Source organism: Ursus maritimus, unplaced genomic scaffold (assembly GCF_017311325.1).
Source record: "Ursus maritimus isolate PB19 unplaced genomic scaffold, ASM1731132v1 scaffold_18, whole genome shotgun sequence".
Classification (NCBI taxonomy): Eukaryota; Metazoa; Chordata; class Mammalia; order Carnivora; family Ursidae; genus Ursus; species Ursus maritimus.
Genome location: NW_024424230.1, coordinates 44,799,983 through 44,823,726, shown reverse-complemented (window position 1 = coordinate 44,823,726; position 23,744 = coordinate 44,799,983). Strand labels below are relative to the sequence as shown.

The following is a 23,744-nucleotide window of genomic DNA, read 5'->3' as shown; positions in this document are numbered from 1 at the left end:
CTTTTGCTCAAATGAGGGGAAGAGAAGGAGGCTGGAAAAGATGGAGGAGAGAGAAGGTGGGGGATGGTGTGAGGTGGGGCGTTCTGTGAGGAGCAGCTGTGAACCTCGCAGGCAGCTGGCTGAGGACACCTTGGCAGCTGGTGTCATGTGGAATGTCCACTGGAACCTAAGCCACTACCGTGTCAGCCACACCTCGATCACGCAGCCCAGCCTTTGAGTATGTCTATTCCTCTCAGGAGTGCTTTCCTGAAGATGCTGTTTGCTGTGGGCAATGCAGATGGCAGATGCCGGCCATCCTCTCTTCTCCGTCTCCTGCCTGTGTGTCTGCTGTCACCGTGCATGAGGCAGAGAATGGACCCGCCTCTGGTTGAGCTCTCCTTGGAGAAGGCACTCACCCTGAAGCATTCGTGAGCAAAATGCCTTAACTGAGGATTTCGTGGAGAAATTTCACCTTACTGAGTCCTCCACAACCACCAAACCACACCAACAAAACAAAACTTAGGGCTATGCATTAGGCACCACTGGTCTCCACGGTCCTTCCTCGGTGGCCACACAACCAGGCTGGTTGCCTACTCTGGCCCTTTCTTCTCCAGTGCAGAGCCCAGCCTGGCTGGTTCCTCCTCGACAACAGCACAGATCCCTTGTCTTGTCTTATGTCCAAAAATCGAATTATCGTCTTTTGTGCAGACGTCTATATGTGCAGACCTTTGGACCCTCCCTCTCCAACCCAAGGAGCTTATCAAAGATTTCTTGCTCTGAAGTGCAGCGTTCTCTGGTACATTAATGTTTCCCCAACTGATTTCCCATGGAGCTTGAAGAGCGGAGCTGACTTTTGTGTCTTCAGTATAACCTGCGTTGGGGAGACAGGCTGTGTTAAAGTAGGACCCCAGAGCCAGAGGAGGCAATGCCGGCGTGAGAACATAAGGCCGGTTCTCTACCACCTTCTTCCTGCCCTGGATTCCCTGGCTGCTGAAGCAGGGAGAGAAGAATGGGGGAGGTTGGAGTTGAACTTCCCGTGGGCATGGACTGACCAAAGTGATCACCTCCATCTCAGGGGCCAAGGGGTCTAATTTGATATGACAGCAGGGTAGTGCCTGGGCCATGGTAGGTGCTCAATAAAAATATCTCCATTTTCCCCAACCATGACTGACACTGCCTTCCCTCTCCACAGCCCTGACCAAATATTAGCCAAGACAATAAGAAGCCCAGGCCGACCTATGGTCAAGCTCATTCTCCAGGGGTATCCATGCCTTGTCATCCTGTGGTCAAGGAAACCTCCTTGCAATGAGATTGACATAGACAGAAAGCCTTGGGTACATTTCATTTTCACAAAATAACACTCACCCTCTCGTTTCTCTGAGCTAAATGGCCTGATGATTCTCAACGGAATCCTTACAATTCTCTCTGGGAAATTTGAATGCCTTTGTAATTTAGCTAAACAGCTTTTAGGTATCACAGAGAAACTTGTTACTCGTGGAAGGAAAATGGATCCCCACATGTGATACCGTGGAACGTCCTCCTGTCTATCTGGGGCACCTTGACTTGGTTTTTCACCAAACTGCCGTGAGGGGACCATCGATAACGTGAGTCCTCACACCAGTCACTGCTGCTCTGTTTACTGTGACTTTATTTACATAACTAGAGATTCAACATCCTAACATGTTTTGCAAGCTGTCATGACATGAGAAGCTAGTAACCTGCTATATTTTGCTTGCTAACATATTTTTGACATATTTTAGCTTTTGATTATAAGATTGCATCTTTGCCTGCTACCATCTGTCTCGACTCAATGGAACTCTGGCATTTACAAAAACAGTGGGGTGTAGTATTTCTTATATACTTGAACTCTACCAGAAACATGCTATTTTCAGTCTTAACCAATATGTCATGCTTTCACACGCGAAGTCTGAAATGTTCGCTATCTTGCAAGATCTGCCAGGGATAAAGAATGTATCTTCGCATCCAATTTGGCTGAGATGAGAACTATATTAATGAGGAGAAGGGAGCGGTATCCAGCTTCTAAACAGAGGTGGCTTTTTATGTGGTTTATATCCTCTCAACTAAGCTTATCCCTTAATCAGCATGTTTAAGATCTTCTGTGGAAATACATCTTCTTTTAGACTTTGTAACCTCCCAGTGTCTGGCATTCTTGAGGCCCATATTTCAGTGTGAAATAGTGACGCACCAACATTTGGCAATAAGGCATTTTCCTATATGGTGTCCTTTTCTGATTCTTATCTTTACTCATTAGGGAAAATTACCCCAGGTTTGACCCAAAGGATTAGCTTGGTTCCTGTCTCTGCTGACAACACTAGACTGTGCAACACACAGAAACGTGACATTGTATTCAAACAATGTGTTGGAGGAAAGGCCAAAAAAAAAAAAAATGCACAGGCCTAACATGCATTTATTCAACACCAAGCTTAAATGAATTTATTATGCTCCTGGATTATACCCCATAGGCCAAGAAGCTGTCAACTATTGACATTTTCTTTTCTCTCCATGTTCTGAGTTGAGTGTAAATATATTTGTCAAGGGAATATAGTGCACGCTCAGTTCAGTATATGCCCATTTCATCAGAAGGAAAGCTCTTATTATCTGTAACCACAGTCAACATCTCTGTTGCTTTAAAGAAGGAATGGGCTGTAGCTTGGATTTGCATATGGATCTGGTACTTTTCAGATTCCTTTCTGGATGCTGTTTTAACCTTCATTTTGAATGTGCATAGATGAGCCTGTCTAGGGCAAGACTCCAGTCATGATAAGAAATGATTTTGGTCAGTCTGGTGTGGACCCCATCTCCTTGATTTTCTGCCTTTCAGCATGCCGCCCCGCGTCCAGGAGCAGTGGAGTGCGGGATTTTGAAGCTAAACACATCAGCGGGATCATTGTCATCGGAGAGATAAAAGAGAAAGGCATTTTGGATGCTCAACTCCAATGTCTTGTGGCGACAAATCAAGTCCCCTATGCCCTTCCTTGCCTGGTTAATGAGGATGATGGCAACTTTTGACTGAGAAGTTGAGACGGAGTATCCGGTGACTGTGATTGTGGCTTTCTGGGGAACAGGGGTCTTGTCTTTCCCCCTCATCCTTTGTATCTGGCATTGAGTGGGCAAACAGCATGGCTGGGCATGTCACCCTGAGATGGCCGAGCATTACAGACAAGCCACGAGCTCATCCGCATGTGCTTATGTGAACTTCCGTGAGGTGGCATCCCTGAGGGAGGGTAAAAACAAATACAGGGAGCAGACCCTGCATCCTAGGAAGACTACAGTCCAGCTAGAAAGACAAGTGAGTCTTCAAGGAAGCCATGAATTGCCAAGCTAGGTTGTAAGTGCAAGAGGAATTTCTAGAAAGGAAGCAATGGTATAGATTGGTGTGGGATTCATGGAGGAAGAAGGGCTCGGTTTGTGACCAGAAGCCTGTGCAAGGTTGAGGTGAGTGGAGAGGAAAAAGGAAGAGCGTGTGGGGGCGGGTATCCATGGAAGTGAACAAGAAAGGAAAGGAGTAGAGCAGACGGGCAAAGGAGAACGCTCTGACCTGACTGACTGAACCGGGTTAAAGCTGGATGGCTAAGCCTGGTGGGTCATTGGGCAAGGCGAAAACACTCTTGAAAGTCAAAGGACTACGTACCTTTTATAGAGGACAATAGACCATTACTCCACGCCTTCATAAGCAGGACACATGGGAAAGTGGTGCATGGAAGAAAGACTGTAAAGGAATAGTGGGGGAATCAGACGGTAAGAGGTGCAATGGAGAAAAGACAGTGATTCTAGAGTCAACATTTAAAAAGCCTATATTAAATAATGTTCAAAGCAATAACTTTCTTATATGGGGCATCTAATAAATCAGGTATTTTTAGCCATTGATAATAATATTGGCAAAAATCCTACAAAAACGTGTCAGTATATTTACCCTCAAATTAAAGAAGGAAAGAAAAAAGCAAAGTAAGTTGGTCTAGCCTGCAGAGATAGCAAGTGGCAGAAAAAGACTCAAACTCCATTGAAACTGTGCCCTTTTTCACTCCATTACTCTGGGAGTCCTTGGTATTTGTTGACTGAGAAAATGATGTGAAATAAGTGTTTATAAAGATTAACATGGTGGCCACATACAACAAGCGCTAGAGAGGGGCGAGGTCAGAAGTAAGTCGACGAGAAGGTTCTTCCGAGGGTCTTGTCATTGGAAATAGAAAGGAGAGGATAAACATGAGAAATCTTGCCAAGCAGGAGGAACATGCGACCATGTGACTGATGGTCTAAATTACTGAAAGACAGGGGAGAATGGGGACTAGGTGGGGGGTGGCAGCAAGAAGGCCACTGGTGACCTTGGGAACACATTTTCAGTAAAAGGATATTGATGGAAGCCAGCCTGCAGGTGAGGAAGGAGTGAGTCAGCGGTCAGGAAATGGAGGATGTGGGGCAGACCACAGATTTGAGAAATTTGGAAGAAAATGAAGGAAATAAATAAAACAGTCTTATGAGGAGGCTTCAGGGTCAAGAAAAAAAGTTGGTTTTTTTGTCTTGTTTTGTTTTATTTTTGAAGAGAAGAAACCTGTGCACATCTGAAGACAGGAGGAAGGTACGCAGATGGGAGGAAGTATACTAAAGCAACTAGAGAAACAGGGGCTTCTGTACATGCGAGGGTTCAAAGGAGCTGAGAGGGGTGGGCTAGAATCACAGGACTGCCTGATAGAACTTTCCATGGCGAGGAGAATGTGCCATACCTGTGCTGTTCCATAGAGGCCACCAGCCCTGCGTGGCCAATGAACACTTGAAGAGCTCCTCGTGAGGCTGATGAACTGAATTTTTAATTTTAATTTAAATTATTTTAAATCTAAAGAGCCACATATTTAAATAGCTAGTGGCTGCTATATCGGGCGGTGCGTGACCCTTAGAGAACTGAAGAATTTGTCTCCAGAAAAAGGGAATAAAATCTTCCTCTGGCTCAGGAAAGGAGGGCAAGGAGGGAGACACACCAGGGATGTTTCATATGCAGGGGAGAAAAAAGGGATGACTTTGCTTCTGCCGGGCGAGCCTGACTTTCATTGGCTATACTTTGGTGAGAGCCGCGGTGTTAGCTCATTAGATGAGGCGAGCCCGCCTGAGATGCGAGGCGTGTGAAATTCACATCCCCGTGTCAATGTCACGGTCTGAACTGTAGTCTGCACAGACCGGATGAAGGATTGCTCAATCTCCAATGGTACCACCAATACTCACTCTTAGTCTGGCTACATGTCTTGATCAAGAAGCTCCTCCTTCGTGTGAGACGGAGATGGAGAAGACTCTAGGAGGTTCCTTAGGCTAAGGGCCATTTTTTGAATAGGCTTTCCTGATGTCTGAGTGACAACGAAGCCCGTCTGATTCCCTAGTGCCCTTTCTGCTTCCACATCACACAGTCACTTTGGATCTGGATCTTCTAAAGCTCGAAGGAGGGAACTCCCCTCAGAATGATGTCACTTAGACTTAGCAGAAGTTTTCTTGAAGAATTTCCCATCTAGAGAATGAGGCGTATGTCCCGCCCTGTAGTCTGCAGGTAAACAAAGAGAGAGCCCCCAAGTCGGCATCCATCATTGCCCTGAGATCACACAGCCTTTATCACTTCACCGGTGTGCTCGCCCCCTAGATCGCGGTGTGCACTGTTTGGGCTGCCTTTCCTAGCCTCCGCAGCTGGGAATTCAAGATGCTATACTTAGGCAGAAGTCCATGAAGGAATTAATTGATATGAGCCAGAAGTTGATTGCCATTTAAGTACTCAGCCTCCAGCATTGCCAAGTTTCCCTCTTTGCAGAAAGAACTGAGCTTGCCTGCAAACTGGCTCATTCAGGATGTGAGCATAAGATGGAATTCAACCTTTAATATGCTGCAACACCTGTTTGGAAATAAAGGGGCTCTGTGCTTTTCCCCCCAAGGAGTTGACAGCTGACTTCATTACCGAGGAATCTGGCGGAGATGGTCGTGGCTACTCCTCAGCCTCCGGAGGCGCTCACCCAGGCAGTTGGTGCCAGCCAGACCTGAGCATTGGGAGCCTGCCAGAAACCCATGCTGGGTCATTTTGCCCTAAATTATCCCTCTTCCTTGGACTCCAGAAGTTTCACTGCGTCTGGTAGAGCTCCCTCCACACAAGGGAGCTGGTGAGAGGCTCTGGCCGGCTGAAGCTAAGTGAAGAAGCGTTTGCAGGTGTTCTCTAGTGGGATCTGGACTTCCAAACTTCCTTTCTCAAGGGTTCGGCAATGCTGCCCCCCCCCCCCCAAGGCAGAGCTGCCATGCTCTATAGAGGAGAGCTTGAGGGGTCAGTGGATTCCTTGTCTGGGTTCTGGAACAGACCCAGGGCTTCTCCAAGGAGCCTAATAAGCCCTTGGGGGATCCGGAGAGGCTGTCTTTGATGCCACTTCCTTCCACTTGGGCTGGAACCCTGACCGCGCTTATCAGCTTTCCATGTAGAATGTCAACCCATTTGCATGATTCCAAAAGCATAGTGATCTGGCTTCCATGAACAACATAGAATAGACCATTATCTGACGCGCAACAGAGAATACGGACTTTCTACCATGTGTTATCCTTCATCATTAGTGGACTAACAGACAGCACGTCCATTCGGCAGATTGTTGGTCAACTGAAGCAGCCTGACTAGGAAGGCCGCAGGGCAACTTTGAAAGTGCAGGTGATATCAATTGACAACAAAGCACGACTTAAACCTTTATATACAAAAATCACACAATTCTTTTAAAACAAACATTTTAAATAGAATGAGAATGATTAGAAAAAAAAGGGATAATCGATGCCAAACTTCAAAATCGGCAATCCCAGAGTCGGACCTGGCCTGAAAAGCGTGTCTCATATGGCCCACGTGGCGGGGAGTTTGAATGCAAAATGGAGTAGGTTGCCAACATTTAGAAATTGGCACATGGCACGTCCCCACCCGGATTGCTGGCTCCTCCTGAGACACGGGGCAATCTGGCCTCACAGGCTGCTTTCCCTCCAGGCAACCGTTGGGGCAGGCGAGGGGGCATTTGCTCTCTGGGTTGCCAGAGCCCCCGCGGGGCCGGGTCTCTGTCTCACTGAGTTTGCCAATCCCGGACCAGGTGTAAGGGTGGCGAGGTTCTGGGTCATCTCCCCCTTTTCCCTAAACTAGTGATCGGTTGCTAGGCTACTTCAGAGTTCAGGTCATCATTCCATGCCCCGTTATAAAAGGTAACGTTGAGGGAAGTGAGTCTGAGACCCGTCCTACCCCTCTACTCCTTGGAGGTGATTTTCAAACTTCCGGTCTTGGGTCCAGCACGCCCACCTGAGAATGTTAGCTTGGCCCTGTCTGGAATCGCCTGGGGCACTTCTGATGCCCGGCTTGCCTTCTAGACCAATGAAGTCAGACTCTCTGGGAGTGGGCTTACGAGGATAGAGTTTTTAAAAGTCCTCTGGGTGATTCCAATGTAAAAGGTCCTTGAGAAATCAGATAAAAACTTCGCATTAGAGCAGTTTTTCAACCTCAGCCCTATTGCTTGACGTTTTGGAGTAGGTAACTCTTTGTTCTGGGCACCTGTGCTGTGGGCTGTGGGGTGTTTCGTAGTGTCTCCAGCCTCTACCCAGAGACGCAGTAGCATTCCTCCAGATGAGAACCACACCGTTAGATCATAAAATTATGGTCAGGAAGAGTGGCTATCATGTTGACCCCCTGCCCGTCCATCAGAGCTTTCAGAAATTTCTTTTGGAATCAAGTACTAGGGGGAAAAAAATCTCTCTTAAAAACTGGTATAGTCCTTCCCTTCTGTTCGTTTTTTTCTCCCTTTACTACTAGGAAGCTCAAAGTCAATGCTAAGACACATTCAAAACCAAGGTTGCAGCACAAAACCAGGGAAGTCCTGAGTGTATTTTCGCCTCTGCATGATGCTGATTTTCCTAATAACGTTTTACTCATTTTTATAAGTTGCCTTACAGTCTTAGGGGAATGAAGTAGGAAATAAATATAAACAAGGCAACAAGCAAAAGGAAGGACTGGCTGTTCCACACACGGCTTAGTTGTCGTGAGCCAACAAACCAGTGGTTGTAAGGAAGGACCTGCTGCATTTCGATGACCCGGTGCTCCCCAGAGGGTCGAGCATACGGAGCAGCTAAGGGTCACCTCCTTTGGCCTCCAGCTTTGCCTGGCAACAGGCTGAAGTGGGTGTGTTGGAGGAGCCCAGTGACAGCCTCTAGGAGAATAAATACCAGCTTCTGCTGCTTCCTGGGAACCCACGTCCTGCTGTTTACTAGAAGTCTGGGAAGTCTCTAAGAGCCGAGGCTCTGAAAGGCAACCTGGGATCCAACCCTGGGACAAACCATCACCTGCTTTTCACGAATGAAGAGCACCTTACTCTTAGTGAAATATAACCCATTCGTTAATACCAGCAGTTTTAAAGCCTTTAAAAAAATCATTATTAAGCATGGCTATTTCATTTTAAATGCGAAATCCTTGAACAGACCAGAGATCTTAATTTTTTTTAAATATAGCTGAGTATTTTAATTATGAATGTACTTGCATATTCTCAGCATACTTCATTATTTATGTAGCTGGTGAAAAAGCTTTTTAATTAAATAGCATGCTGGCAATCCATTGTGAAATGTATAGACGTAGGTTTTCCTTGCATTAAAAAACGAAATACACACACAAAACACGGGCCAGCACGCATACTTTAATCACCATGAGGTATTTGTTTCTGAAGGATCTTAAAATTTGACCAATTTCTTCATTGGTAACAAAATACGTAGTCTAATTTTCCAGCTCTCTGCATGGCTATTCACGTTTAATGCACTCAATTAATTTGGAGATGGAGTAGAGCAGTGGTTCTCAAAGTGGGGCCCCCACACCTGCAGCAGCAGCATCTCTTGGGAACTTCTCAGAGTTGCAAAATTTGGAGCCCCACCCCAGGCGCACTGAATCAGCGATTCTGGGCATCAGGGGGGCACCTCGGCTACCACGGGGCCTCCAGGTGATCCTGATGCGGGCTAAGGTTTGGGAACCCTGGGTGAGCGTTCTGCCTTGCGGTGCCTGCCGTCTGGGTTTCATGCCCGGGGCCCGTGCTGACGGGCCGTCACAACAGAGTGAATCAGGCCACGCTTCTGTCCTCCCATCCAAAACGTGCTGGTGAGGATTCTTGCTCCCTTAAGGTTTAAAGGTCTGCTCGAGGTCCTCAGAGTTTCAAAGCGGTTAAAGAGAGGCATCGTGGGTGAAATACTTTAAGCCCGATATGCTTGGAGTTGCCCATCCATAGCAGGTGCCTACTTACCGAAACGCGGAGACCAGGACTCAACTCACGCATTGCCATTCTCTCCTTTCCCACCATCAGAGCTCCGGCTCATGCCCCACTTCGTCGCAGGCTGCGGTGCAGGCCGTCTTGCAGAGCCACCCACGCCCGTGTCAAGGCCGATGACCAGGCTGCACCGCCTCGCCTGGCGGGGGGGCCGAGGCCCGGAGGCGGAGTGGTTTGGAGAAGGCCACACCGGAGTCGCGCCGAGCTAGACCAGCAGCCGCCCGGCTCCCCGCTCCGTGCTTTGTCTTCTGAATGAACAAAGCTGCTTCTTAAGTACACATAAGCCAAACTGCCTTTCAAATTGCAGCCATCTACTTCGAGTTCAGATTTGCACAGCATGACATGAATTGGGCTGCAAATTATGCAGAAAACAGCCATCACATCCATCTGTGATGTCAGAATCCTCCAGTACAATGTGACCCGGTAGTATCTGGGAGACGAGAAGTATATTGGGCCTGATTCTTTCCCCATGCAGCATGAGGAATATCCTCCCGGCTGCATTTGGCCCAGCGTGGAAAGGTTAAATATGATGGAGGTTATGCCTGCGATATGCTTAAGAGCAGATTTCCCTTCCAAGGGTGCAGGCCATTCGATTTTTTTTTTTTTAAATGGTAGAGTAACTAGAAAAAGAAAACACACAAATACACTCATACCTAATGGTAAACTGAATTTATTTCCTCTTGGAAAACAATTCCAGTAATCTCCAGGTTCAGACCGCAGAGTAAACATTAATAACAGTAACATACAGGTTAGTTCAACTGATTCAAGAATTTGGCTGTGTGAAATCATTAAGGAAAACCTTGAACACTCAAAGCTTCAAATGTATCCAGGAAAAAAAAAATCTTTGACAGTCTACATAACAACTATTGCATATATAGTGAGTCTACCTGTCACATTGCAAGGCTTACAAATATATATACGGGCCTTATCCAGCTGTGGGGTTCTGTTCTGGGAGAACATCTCTTCATGGTCTGCGAGAATCTTCAGCAATAAAAAATAGTCTTGGATTTAACCGTTGATATACCAAAAGAGAAATTCTAGGCTTAAGTGTAAATAAGAGGAAGTCCAAACATTGTCTCACTCGTAACGGCTGTTTTAATCTGTCTTCCTCGAAAATACTTTCTCTTAAGCCATTTTGCTCACATTTTTTTTTTTTTATCTTGCCTGAATAGGGCCCAAGTCCACTTGTCTTTATAAGACCATTTTAGTATCAGACGACATAATACATGTGCAATACTTTATACACAAGGAGTCTATCCGGTGCTCAAAAGTTCAAACACATGAACATCCAACAGTTTTGATAATACAAGTTTTATGGTACAATACAATGTTTCTGAATATTATACATTAACAATGAAAGTTTCGTGCAAAGAGTAAAACATGTTCCCTTTTTGTGCCACAAAAGTCATTCTCCTTGAGAGACCGTATCTGCACTAACTGCTGTGTTGGGTCATCGTATGGTTCTGCAATAAAAAAGAAAGAGGAGAAAAAAACACTTAAGTGATCTTATTGTCATCAGACCAAGGATCTATACATGCTGGTTGACTGATAAAGACATGAACTGTGTTTCTGCACCCCCCCCCCCCCCCCGGAGAGGTGAGATGACTGGCCTGTACCTTTCCTTTTCTCTCTGCCTCTGCCTAGCCTTCCCAGAATCCCCTCCCACCTTCCACCATCTCTTCTTATCAAAGGAAGACCTGGTTGTCTTTTCTTTTTTTTTTTTTTTAATTTTATTTATTTATTTGACAAAGAGAGGGAACACAAGCAGGGGGAGTGGGAGAGGAAGAAGCAGGCTCCAGCAAAGCAGGCAGCCCAATGTGGGGCTCGATCCCGGAACGCTGGGATCACGCCCTGAGCCGAAGGCAGACGCTTAATGACTGAGCCACCCAGGTGCCCCAAGAACTGGTTTTCAAAGACCAGGGTAGCACAATTTTAACAGTTTTATTTATCTATGTGTTGTCTCCATTACAAAAGCTTTTGGTCTCACCACTCTTAGATGGGAACATCTTGACCGCAGAGGCTCTATCTGTCCCTGAATATGGCTTTTACAGGCAAGGGCTGCCTGGCCAATAACCCACAGAAGGGGCAAGAAGCTTCTCCAGCTCCTCTCCTGGGGGTCGGCTCGGGGTTGTCCTCCAAGACTCAGGAACACATCACGGCAGCCACAACCACCCCCAACCCCAGTTGAAGCAGCCTTTGCGGTACATGAGTTATCTCCTTTCCATCCACATAGCACGGTCCCTTTCTGAGTGGACACCCTCCTTCTCAACTGTGAGAGGCCAACTGTATACCTGGACCTGCAGCTTACAATGGGGAATGGCCCAGGGCATTCTCTCGGAACATAAGTCTGCAGACGGCCTGATTTTCCCCTTCCCTCTTCTGCATTTGCCCTGAGCCAGGATCTCCCACCTATCAGCTTACACATCCCTTCTGCCCCACCCCTTCTGCTCAGAACCTTGAGGTCTAGCTCAGAATGCAACCACTTCCATGCTCACCCCATCTAAAACTGATTTCTCCCCCTCTGATTTCCTCCTGACTTATACTGCTCAGAGTACACATCTTAGGTCTTGCCTTCTGGTTATTTGCAGGCCTGGCTCTCTCCTTATGTCAGAAATTCTGGTGTTCATTCATTTATTCATTCCTTCACAAACATCTGTTGAACACCTGTATCACCCCCTGGCATGGTCCTCAGCAACAGTCGCCGTAAAGACCCGGCCAAATGAATGACCGACTGGCTAGAGGGCTACTGAGAGGCACGGGATGGCCCCCGCATTGACACCTTCCAAGGGCACACAATCTAAAGAAGAAAGGCACGTGGGCACAAAATGGCAAAGCAGTGTGGCCGGAAGAGATCAGAAATGAACACAGGAATGCNNNCCACATCTAGCCCCGTCTCGCCTTTAGAGAAGGCTTTGCAACGGAGGTCACACGTGACTTCTGAGTTGAGGCTGGAAACATGAGAACACACTGGATTTAACACTCGCATAACACTCACATTTTTGAAGCCTGGCAACAAATAATGATGAGGAACGTTATGTCGCTCTCTCTTATTGAAAACAAACCTATTTTTATTAATTCAGTGAAAGATAAGCTGGGTCTTTTTTCTTCTTAGTAGCACTAGCCTAATACTCCACACAGGAACAATTTTTATGCCAATCCTCTTTTTCTTTGTATCGATTTCTAAATACTTCTGAAAATCAGTTTTCACCAACAGGTAGAAAGGGTAATCAAAATACTGATGAGACTAAAAAACTTTCCTCCTTCCTTAAAAATAAGCACGATGATGATCAGAGAGTTTATAAACAGTACAAAAGTTCACTGGGTCAAAATATGGTGTCTGAGCGTTCTTACACCTTTTGCTGTCTCCAAGAGTCAAGTCTGATCAGGTTTTTCATTGGTGACAAAAGTTACCTAAATGACAGGACACTGATGGGTGGTGGGAGGTTTTTTTTAAAAACCATAATCAAAGCTAAAAAAAAAAAAACAATTTAACAACATTAGTTTTAAATGTGTAAGTGCTTACAGTAGACATTCCGATAGGATTCTAGAGGTTAATAAAGGAAGATATATTGCAATCTCTGCAGTGTTTTTGTGTGTGCCTCTATTGAGATCCTGCAAAACAAGAAGCTAACACAAATTGGCTGTAATAGTTGGCAACGGTTGTGTCTCAGATGCTTTCATCCTAAACCAAAGCCATACAAGCCTCTTCAGAGATACAGCGAAATGAACAAATACGTATGAATCACTTATTGCAACGGACCGAAGTTGCTACTATAAAGGAGTTATGCTTTGCATATTAAGAGAGAAGAAGATAAATCATTTGAGAGAAGGACAAGATTATGGCGTGTGAAATTCAAGCTTACACAAAAATAAAGAGCCCTAATATAAATAATGTCTAAATGGGAAATCTGGCATGAAACGTGGTAAAGGCAGGAAGTTCTCTTGGTGTAGAGATGCCTGCATCCCACGGAGATCAATTATTGACATCTCCCCCCCATCCCTCCCTTTATTTTTTCTCCAGCTCAAATGAGGGCTCCGTAAGACCAGCTCACCCCAGCCCAGCCCGGTGCCCAACACCGGTAGTGACTGTCAAGATGGGAAGGAGACATCCTGCTAGGTGGTCTTGGGTAATGGGCATATTTGCCTTGAAAACAAAAGCAACCCAGTCCCTCAAAGGCCTTCCCTCACCACCTTTGGGGATCCCTGGGCTGTGTCTGTTCCCCTCCCCCATGCTTTATTCTGAGTCCCTAAAAAGAGAAATGGCCCAATTTCATTTTCTGAAGGAAGGAATGGGTGTCACCTGCCCAGGCTGGGTTGGCTTTCAGGGGCTGGAGAGAACAGACGGAGAGGAAGTCTCCAGACTTCACTGAGGGTCCTCTGATAAGAGAAACAAGAAGTGACTTCATGGGAGCCCTCTGTGCTTTTTTTTTTTTTTTTTTAACTCATAGGCATGATTTCTTTAGAAAGGGAGAAAAAAGTGGGAAAGATGAGCAGTAGAGAAGAGAAGCACTAAGCACACAGAAAGGGTAGGCCCACGAGCAAGGTTCCCTCTGGCTCGGGCTCTTTCCATGACACGGAGCAGGTCCTGAGTCACCGCAGGACAGACGCCGATGCCCAGCGAGGAGAAAGGGCTGCCAGGCCGTCAGCAAGCAGCCTTCTCCGCTGGAGAGTTTCGGGCTCTTTCCATCCAGAGGAAACCACGACGCTAGAACAAAGCACTGGGTCATCTCACCACTTTTACACGGCAATTCACAGTCCCCAAAGTACTTGAATGCAATGACAGCTTATGAGGAGAAAGATCTGTTCCAGGGAAGGGAACGTGTTTTACATAATCGAGGAGAACAACAGCGCGAGTCGACGGGGGCGTGTGAGGGGGTGACGACAGAAAAGGAAGCGGGAAGAGAAGAAAACTTCTGAAATCCCACAGAGAGCCATATTCTACTCTGCAAAAAGCCATCTCTTGGAGACCCCATGTCTAAGTAACTGAAAATTGCAAACCATTAATCCCAGTTATGAACAGTTGTTTTACACGAGGGGGGCTTAATGTTAAAAAAAAAAAAAAATCCACAGCACACCTTAAAGCTTAAAAGAAGATCCATCTAGGTAGGGCACCTTAATAGCCAGGTTTCAAAAAAAAAACCACTCTCCTTACTGTAAAGGGCTCCATTTGGGAGGAGTGTGTTCTTTTTTTCCCTATAAATGTGAAATTAAACTTAGAAAGCTAAAAAACAGACAAGGACCTTCAAAATTCCCTTCTAGCACCATGCATTTCTTTTAAAATACGAGATGCCTTTCATTTTACAAGACTGGAATTCTCATTTTGGGCTTGGCACTCTAACAAATGATTAATTCAGCCTCCTCCTTTCTGAGAGCTGACCACATTTACTGGTCAAACGGTTTAATCCTATTTAAAATGCAATCCAAGCAAAATATTTTTGAATAAAAATGAAACCCCATGATCTCCTGAAACTGCTCACCTTGGCCAAGTTACCCCATTTTCCTGGGATCTTGATGCGAATTGGAATATTTGCACCAGTAACAATGATGAAGTGAACCTTTGGAGGAAAGCCAGGAGGAATCTACCTTCCCAGGGAGGAAAAATGCAGTCCCCGCCCCCAAAAGTTGTGCCCACAGATTGCCCTCGCTTGTCCAATATTTTGGCAGGGACCACGTCTCGTCTGTGCTTTGTAACTCTCTGTTGGCATTGGCAAAATGTGAAGTAGCACTGGTAATAAAAATAAAAACTGCGTTTGAATGGAAGTTTTGTGAGATCTGTTGATTCAAAGATGTTAATCATTTTTACCATGACTTGTCTATTTATAGCCCTTTGTCTCGAACAAATTCTGACAAGCTTTTAAAACTAAGAAAAAGAGCCAGCATGCTATTTTAAAAAGGAATGAAAAAAAATATAACAAGCTTTCCACTAATTCACCACGCCATTAGAATCCCGAATTTAAACTGCAGTTGCATTCAATTTAAATGAGATGTTTTCCAACCAGATGAAATAGTAGGCAATCGCGGCTCCGTAACAATGCAAGGCGGGAAGAAATAAAAGAAATATAAAGATTAAATGTGGCTGTTTCTTTCAACAGATGGTGACAGCGCCATGGCAGCCTGTTGTTTTTTCTTTAGTTGAAGAACGCAAACATCCGTAATCAATCATCACTGATTAACTAATTATATTACCCTTCCTTTTATCACGAGGGTTGGACCTTTATCTGTAAACACTATGGATAATCTGTATGCTCGGATTTTTCCAGAGGCATATTCCAGTACGCTCACAGTCAGGCAGACCCAGGCTGCACACAGAATTCCGCGTTACCGTCCACCTTGAAGCCCTGATCGCTTTTTTATTTTTTATTTTATTTTTTTTTAAACAAAAGCAATTGGTTTCCAACAGGCTGGATAATAAGTCTTTTGACCTGCATTCTTCTTTGACCCATTAAGGTCACCCCTGTGCTCGGGCATACAGCTGACTTAGGAAATGCCTGCAAGTCCTACATTTCATCTCCTGCCCACTCAAAATAAAGCTTTCTTTAAATGTGTCTGTACGGGTCCCTGAAGGCCAAAGAGGCATCCCTGTAGTGGGCAATGGAGGGACAGAAGCTTCTGCCTTTATTAATGAATGCAGACCATTATGAGTCTAGCTGGCTCCTTCCCTGTTCCCAGAAGCATATACTGTACGTGACTTAAAATGCTAGAATATTGACACAAAGCGAGCCGGGCACCCCTAAGGAAAATTACTCCTTGGATATAATGTAGGCTCGTAACAGCTATTAGAGTACAAAATAAAACCCTCCGGGATCAAACTGACATATACCGCATTCCACCTAGTCCTCAAACATTAGAAGAATTTCTTTGTGAAGGCATTCTCAAGGACAGCATTAAACTGACTTTTGTAGCAATCTGCAACAGCTTTTTGGCTCAGAGCTTTTAGTACTAAATCTCTGGTTTGAATCAATACAAGTACTATATCCTCCACATTAATCAATACATTTGGTTCAATACATGTTCTATTAAATTATACTTTCTAATCAAGATTTGTACATTTCCACCCTCTCGCTTTTTCACCCCCAACTTCTTTTCCTAGTGAAATAGTTTTAAAAGTGTATACTGCTAATGATGACAGGATACTGGGTTACTTCCCCCACACTCTAGAGAAAGACTACGGCAAGGGACGGCCCTTCAACCCTTAATAAGGTTAACGGGGTGCGAATGTAATAAACGAACATTTTCCAAGTCCACGCAACTACAAAAGTACTCTGAGTTTTAAATTAATTAAAAGCGAATTGCTACAGCTCTAGAAGCACCGTTAGTAACGTTCTAGAACTTACGCCGAAGACCCAAATCATCCGCAAGTACCAATCGGACCCCATCTTGCCACCCAAAGTTTCCCCTGTCCACAAGCCATACACTTCCTGGTGGGAGAAACTGGGGGTGATTGTGTTTTCATAGACTTTATCTGGTAACCAGCGGGAACATGTGTATGGGCAGGTGCATTTTTGTAAGACATGCTCTATTTTAACGAATATTCTTTAAAAGACAGAGATATGATATTTCCCAAAGTGCTTTGGGAATCTAAAAAACATCCTCATGGCCATTTTCATAGCCAGGGAAGTTGATTCATAATTTTTACTTTGGTAGAATTTACTAAAATGGGGTTCTACTCTGTTGTTTTGACATAGCAATGGCATTTCAGAAACTGCCACAATACGCCTTTGCCTCTCCCTTTAATGCCATGAATGTCGCATTTTGATCATGTTTGCCCTGACTAATGTCCCTTTTATTTTTTCATATGGTAATACTATCGCCATGAACTTACAGAGACACTGATGCATTTTCTTCTGACATTTAACACTTTACGTGGGCTTGGCCTGACATCTTGAAGCATTTTCGGATGACACCAAATTATATTAAAGCAAACGGTGAAACAGTGTCATCAGAAATGACCAGGAAAATCCAAGATATTAACGATAGGAAAGGACCATTAGGTTATTTCGTTTGTCCCCTTGCTGGAACATAGCTGTTTTATAAAGTTAATACTCCAGGCTAATTTTCAATGGTTCTGGCAATGAAGTTTCCATCACATGTCCCATAGGAAATGTTTTCACATGCTAATAAATTTCACTGAAAGACATTTCTATTATTGTTGTTGTTCTTGGGACACTCACGCTAAATAAGCCTAGCAAAGGATGGTCTGAGATAACCTTGAAGCACGTGGACATTGGCATGTTCATGAGTTTATGTTCCGAAGTCTTGACCGTATATTGGCAGCATTAAGTTCTATCCCCTCTAAAATAACGCAAAAGACCACCCAGTGAACCATTTCCTAGTCATTATACACCATGTGTCACTCTGTTGCTTCATTTTAGCAAGAAGCCTAGAAATTAAACACGTTCTAGAAGCCCAGTGGGACTTGCCTTTCAACAGCCAACCCTGACACTATTGACATATTGGGCTGGACAATTCTTTGCAGAGGGGGGGAGGGGGCGTGTCTCCTGCCCTGTAGGATATTCAGTAGCATCTCTGGCCTCTATCAAAAACAGGCCAGTTGTGGCAACCATCAATGTCTCCAGACATTGCCACGTCTTCCCTAGTGGGAAAAAAAAAAATCACCCCTAGTTGAGGACCACGGCTTTACAGTGTTGTGAAAACACACTGAGCTTGCTGTGCCATGCTCGGGTATGCTTATCTTCAGTCCAAGAGTTATTTCCTCTGCCAAATTTAAAAGCAAACAAACAAAAAGGATAGCCAAAGGGACACATATGCTGTGTGGAACTATATCACATGGCATTTTAAAATACAGTCAATGGGTGAGAATGGGCGATTGTTGAGAAAGCATGCAAAGGATATATAATATCCTTTGAGATATATAATAAATGGTATTGCACGTATGAACAATCGAGTGTCTCCAGAAAATGTCCACTCATTCACAACTTACCATCCATGTACCATCAGTGAACAATTTTCCTGGCAATTAATCAATGTGCTGCTTTAGGAATATTTGCAATCTGACAAAGGATAAATATTAAACTCTGGAAATTAATATTTAAGGTATGGATAGTTGAACTATCTACTTTGAACAAACTGCAGAGCCATCATCCTTCATTTGCTGGCCTAGATTTAATAGCAGGAGCCAATTATACCTGTACATAACGAATGCATCAGAGAACCAAAAAACTGTTTTCAGAGCTGGGAGGGTCCTAGGAGCATCTGTTCAGATATGTCGTTTTATAGATGGTGAAATTAAGACCCAGAGAGTGTAAGCCAACTTTCAAGGTCTTGCATCTCCTCCAGTGGCTCAGCTGGCTTTGGGCATGAAGCAACTGCGAGTGGCACTGGTTGATGTGTTCTAATCCCCGGGCTGGACAGGGAGCAGAGACGGCAGGCACTCACCGTCATGGCACTCAGCAACTATGGGGAGGACAGGGTGCTACAGGCCATAGAGATAGGACACCTCACATCTTGTGAGAGAGGAGTCACACCTGCCCGGTGCTGGAGTGAGGAGGAGGAGGAGGTTAGAAGGGAAGGAGGGGCTCTAGAGGGAGAGTAAGCATGAGTCAGGCTGAGAGTCCGGGGGTGTAGACTGTCCGGGACTAGAATGATCTCCATCTGTGGGGCTGGAGATCATTCAGGCTGGGCAGGGAGGTGGGAAGCCACTTCAAAAAGAGCCTATTTTCATCACAGGCGCTCTCTCTCACAACGTCAGACCAAGCAAAGCCTGTGGTGGTTACCAGTGTTGCAAGAATACCCGCCTAATTCGCTTCGCCTTAGTCTAACATGTCTTCAGAAGCCTACGCAAAGACTAATGTTTAAAATAACGCCATGTCCAAATTGCTAATGTAGAATAATTTCTGGAATTTTGACAATTAAACATCAAAGAGACATAAAAGAAGCCACTCTGGTCCACCAGTTTCAAAAGGACACTACTGCTGATGAGTCATACATGGGAAATAGTAACATGGTCGTAATTCCATTTTTCATGGAGAGCTTAAAAACGATAGTAACACTTCAGTCACTAGCTGACCCCTATCTGTTTTGCATACCGGCCAGGCTTAAAATTTTCCCATTTTGGAACTGACAACAGCATGCAATATCTACTACGTTACGGGGGGGGGAAAAAAAAGTGCCAAATTGGAAGTATAGGCTAAAAGGGGCACGGTGGCCACTGGGAAATATATTAAAAATCTCAGGTTTATTTTTAAAAGAAAACTGTGAACTACTTGCTTACATGTAAGGGGCCAAAAGAAAATTCAAGTCAAACTATACAAAGCCAGCAAAAGTGAAAGAGAGGCTGCAGCCTGAAGACGCTGTTCGGATCCTAGAAGAGCAGGAGCCCTGCGTATCATGGGATAGAAGGCTTTGATAGGCAATACAGTCTAATAAGATATTCAGGGATTAAGTCAGTGCTTCACGGACAGATGTGTCCATGTGCCAGTTGTTGCTAAGCTTTAATTTTTCCCCCTGCAATGTTTAATTTATCACACTGGCGCTTTCCAAACTAGAACATCTGTAAACAAGGTTAAGAATGACCTCCTTCCAATTTTACATCCGTGAACAGTGCCCCTTCTTCGTGCTCTAATTTTAGATACCTTAAAGATAAATAAATCTGGAAGGAAGAGAAAAGAAGGCTTGTCTGACGCTGTAATGTGTTCATCTTGGGCGAATACACATTTCCTCTCTGCCTGGCTCCTGACGCCCACAACTGATTCTTGCTGCTCAAGCCGTGGTCAGGCAGCCCCTTCCCAGTCAAATGAAATTAAACAAACTTCTGCTAAATATTTAACAGCCTCATGTAGTAATTAGCAGCAAAATAATGGGAGCTTAAATTGATAATTGCTCAGAAACATCCTCCTGCCAACATTATAAGTTTCCTGCTCCTCCCTTTTCTCTTAGATTTTTGAATCCTGGAAGGTTTTATTTTTAAAGGACTCGGTTACTGAGATTACCCATGGTGACATAACTTGGCCCACGATCTTGCAGTCAAGTTGGGCTGTTTTGCTGTCGGCTGCAAGATTCTCCCCGCATTACTTATTTTACTTGTGTGTGTTTGAAATCCATTGCAATTTAAAGTTATGTACCTGAAAGCTGCTGGAACAGGGCATTGATTTAAAAACTGACTGGCAGGCTTAGGATTTAAACTCTGGTCCACTAGATTCAAAAGGTCATCTGATTAGAATGAGAGAGGCACAAGGCTTGTAATTTATATTCAAAGGGTAACCTTTGTAGGGAGAAGGAGGGAGCATGGACTCTTTCTGCTTTTCCACTCCATATGGACAAGGATTCCCTTCAACCAAATTCCAATAATTATGAAAAATAGTTTATTGAACTTGGACAAAAAGCAAAAGAAATGCCACTTCCTTGTAGTGTATTACTTCTTTTATTAAAACCATTGCCACACTCTCTAGGAGGTAAACTCATATTAAGAGTAAGTCAACCGTGTTATAAATCATTAAGAATAACAGAAAAAAGTCTTTCCCCATCATGAGCAACCAAACGCTTGTCTACTAGGGCATTCGCTTCAGTAGATATAAATTAAAAGGATAAAACTGTGAACGGACGGTATTGGACTTGCATCATTTACATAATTAAACTGTGTACGTTTCAGGGTGTGTGCATGCGCGCACACGTGCGTGTCCAGAAGGAGAAATGTTACATACGTGTGTGCGTTCTACAGGTGAAGTCCCTGCTGTTGGCCTGTGATCTTTCTGTCCCTCATTGCCTCGAGTAGCCCTTGTTTTAAATTCTAAGAAAGTCCTTTCAACATGCAAATATTTCACACACCCAATTCTACCAGGGTGTTTCTCACTTAAAAAAAAAATAACACAACTCTGGTTTGGAGAGAGGAGAAGTAATTTCACACTCAAGGTGGGTGCTTGTTTTCTTGCTCACTTTTTCCTCTCCTTTTTCCCCTGCATGTTTTTGTGTACCGTAGAAAGGTTCCAGCCCCCTCCCTTTAAGCATCTCCCACCCCCTCACCCTCTGCCATCACCCCTGGTTGCTGGCGAGTGCACTCAGGCACCAAGAGAGACGAAATCAGGAATGCTTCGGTGTATCTCTTCTCCTACACTGAACCTTGTCAGGTCTTTGGGTAGATCTGTGTTTTCTCTTGTCTGTCATCCACTCTTGTCTCGGGGTCTTTCGGGGCTTACAATGGCAGTGCTGTCCCCGGCTTTCCACCAAGAAGAGCCTCTTTTTGATTCAGAAACTCCCAGGTTAAACTCCCATTCTCCTCCCACTTCCTGGGCACCTTTTCTGACATTGCTCTCCAGGTCTCTGTGGGACAGTTTCCTCACCTCTCATGGTACACAGAGCTACTAGAAAGACAGCCCTTTAATTCCCCCGCACAAAGATGTGCTGTAACTATGGTGAGAGTAATCTATAACCCTCACATCCTTATATAATTTGCTACTCCAAGTTAATTTTAATTCATTACAATAAAGCAATATAATTAAAAAAATAACTCTTTAAAGTGAAGTATTTAACATGATCCTGGAAGAAAGGCAGCTTTGACTAACAGAGGGCCAGGCAGCAGGCATGGTGCATACTCAGGCAAATTCAAAGGTGAGCCGTAAACAAGTACACACGGCAACACTGCCATGCATAAAGGGCCTGGCAACGGGAGGCCTCATTCTAATCAGTCCTCAAAGGAACCTGCCATACAGAAGTGGCACTTATTCTAATTTAAAGCCCTCATGCTTGCTTCAGTGTTGCAAAATTTATAAAAGAATAACTTCATTAAACCGCCTGGCACTTCAAACACAAATGCAAACCAGCCACAACACAGAAGGAGCTGGACAAGAGGAAGAGAAATATTCCCAGAGAGTTGTTAGCTCGCGTATTCAAATGAAGTCTGCATTTGGGCGCTTCTCTTCCTGATGACGGGGTTTGACATGCAACTTTCCTTCACCAAGGGCTTCTGCTCTTCTGTCCTGAGGCCTGTTGCTCCTAGCAGTCTGCTTAATAACACTGAAAATCATTCAGAGGGGTCCGGCAAGCCACATCACATGCAGAAATACATCTGGCAGTACAGAAGTGAACACGATTCAGTGTTCCTTTCCTGGTCTGCAGAGAGAAGACTGATTCTGAACACACACTATTACAGTTTCCATTTACCGGGGGATAGATTTCAGACTCTTCTAAGTTGAAACACTCATGAAAAAATAAAATTTTTTTCCCCCTTAACTTGGGTCTTCCAAGAAAGAAAGCAAGAGTAAGGGCTAAGTGGAAACCATCTGCTCGATCCAGGCACAGCACCGGAGAAAAGTTAGTGTCACATCCTAAAACACACACTTTTAAGGAAAATTCTTTTTCTCCACTGAATCAAAGAAATGCTACAGTAAAATCACTTCAGGCTAGATTTCTAAGTGACAATGTAGTTTGTGTCAGAACACACATCATTTCATGCTAACTGTCAGCATGTTTCTCCAAATCCTTTTTTTTTTTTTTTTGGATGCAATGCAAAGACAAATCTAGAAGCCTGTTGAAAAACTCCAAGCCTCTGAGAAAGTGCGTGCCACATACAAGTTGTACTCTGCACTGCGATCTGGAGAGATCCCAGTAACGAGCGAGCCCTTTCCTGTTCAGGGTTTCTCAATACCCACGTCCAAATTTGGACACATTCTGCTACAAAGAGAGCAAGAGGAAGCATGCCAAACTCTTGAAAATGGTCATCCATGGATGGAGAAGAGGTAATGACCTTAGGGTGAAATTGCTTAAGGTGACTCTCTGCAAAGGCGCATAGCAGAAGACGTGGAGCCCAGCCTTCTTTCGGAGCTGAGCAGCGGGGTCTGCTGTCGCTCAGAGGAGAGACCAGCTAGAGGATACTCACGCCAGGTGACGAGAGGACAGACCGACACGGGAGGTGTGAGCATGACAGTTATCGCCCAAAACAACAACAACAAAAAGGCAGTGTGATGTGATTTGTATTATTCCTAGGATAAACAAATACTGAAATTAATTCTCTCCATCTTTATAAATATGTTTTTATAGTGCTGAAGTGTCTTTTACTGTCACATAATGCCATACAGCGGTGAAGGTACGTTTCTATTATTTTTCTTCTCCATGAATAAAATAGGGCTAATCAGATGGAATGAATGAGCTCATTCAATTACAGGCAGCCTTTATTGTGCAATAAAATATGGATTATTGATCTTGGGGAGTTGGTAATGCCTGATGCAGATTCAAGTGAATGAAACCTGAAGATGCGAGTTTGACTATTTTTACACATGCTTGAATCTACTAGGACTGTTTCCACTTTGGCAAAAGCAGCAAAAGACAACAACGCTAACTAATGAAACCCAGGGCTTCAAAAGGGGACAGATGAAAGGTCACCTCAGAGGGCAGGTGTGGCCGCCTGAGAATCAGGCCCCCTTAGCACGGGGGTGGGGGGGGGTGGGGGAGTGGGGGGTGCGGGCGGGGGGAGCCATCCCTCGGTAGACTCCTACAACTGAGGAGGGAGGA

General features: G+C 44.7%; 1 protein-coding gene across 3 annotated transcripts in view; it reads right to left on the bottom strand.

The window, feature by feature from the left end:
* Positions 1 to 9,935: 9,935 nt before the first annotated feature.
* Positions 9,936 to 23,744, bottom strand: part of ZNF521 (zinc finger protein 521) — a 159,384-nt gene continuing 145,575 nt past the window's right edge. For all 3 annotated transcript variants that reach the window (XM_008692787.2, XM_040632628.1, XM_040632629.1), the window contains one exon: positions 9,936 to 10,744. In XM_008692787.2, the coding sequence (XP_008691009.2) occupies positions 10,715 to 10,744 (30 nt within the window). In that variant the 3' untranslated portion in view covers positions 9,936 to 10,714. The remainder of the gene's footprint in view (positions 10,745 to 23,744) is intronic.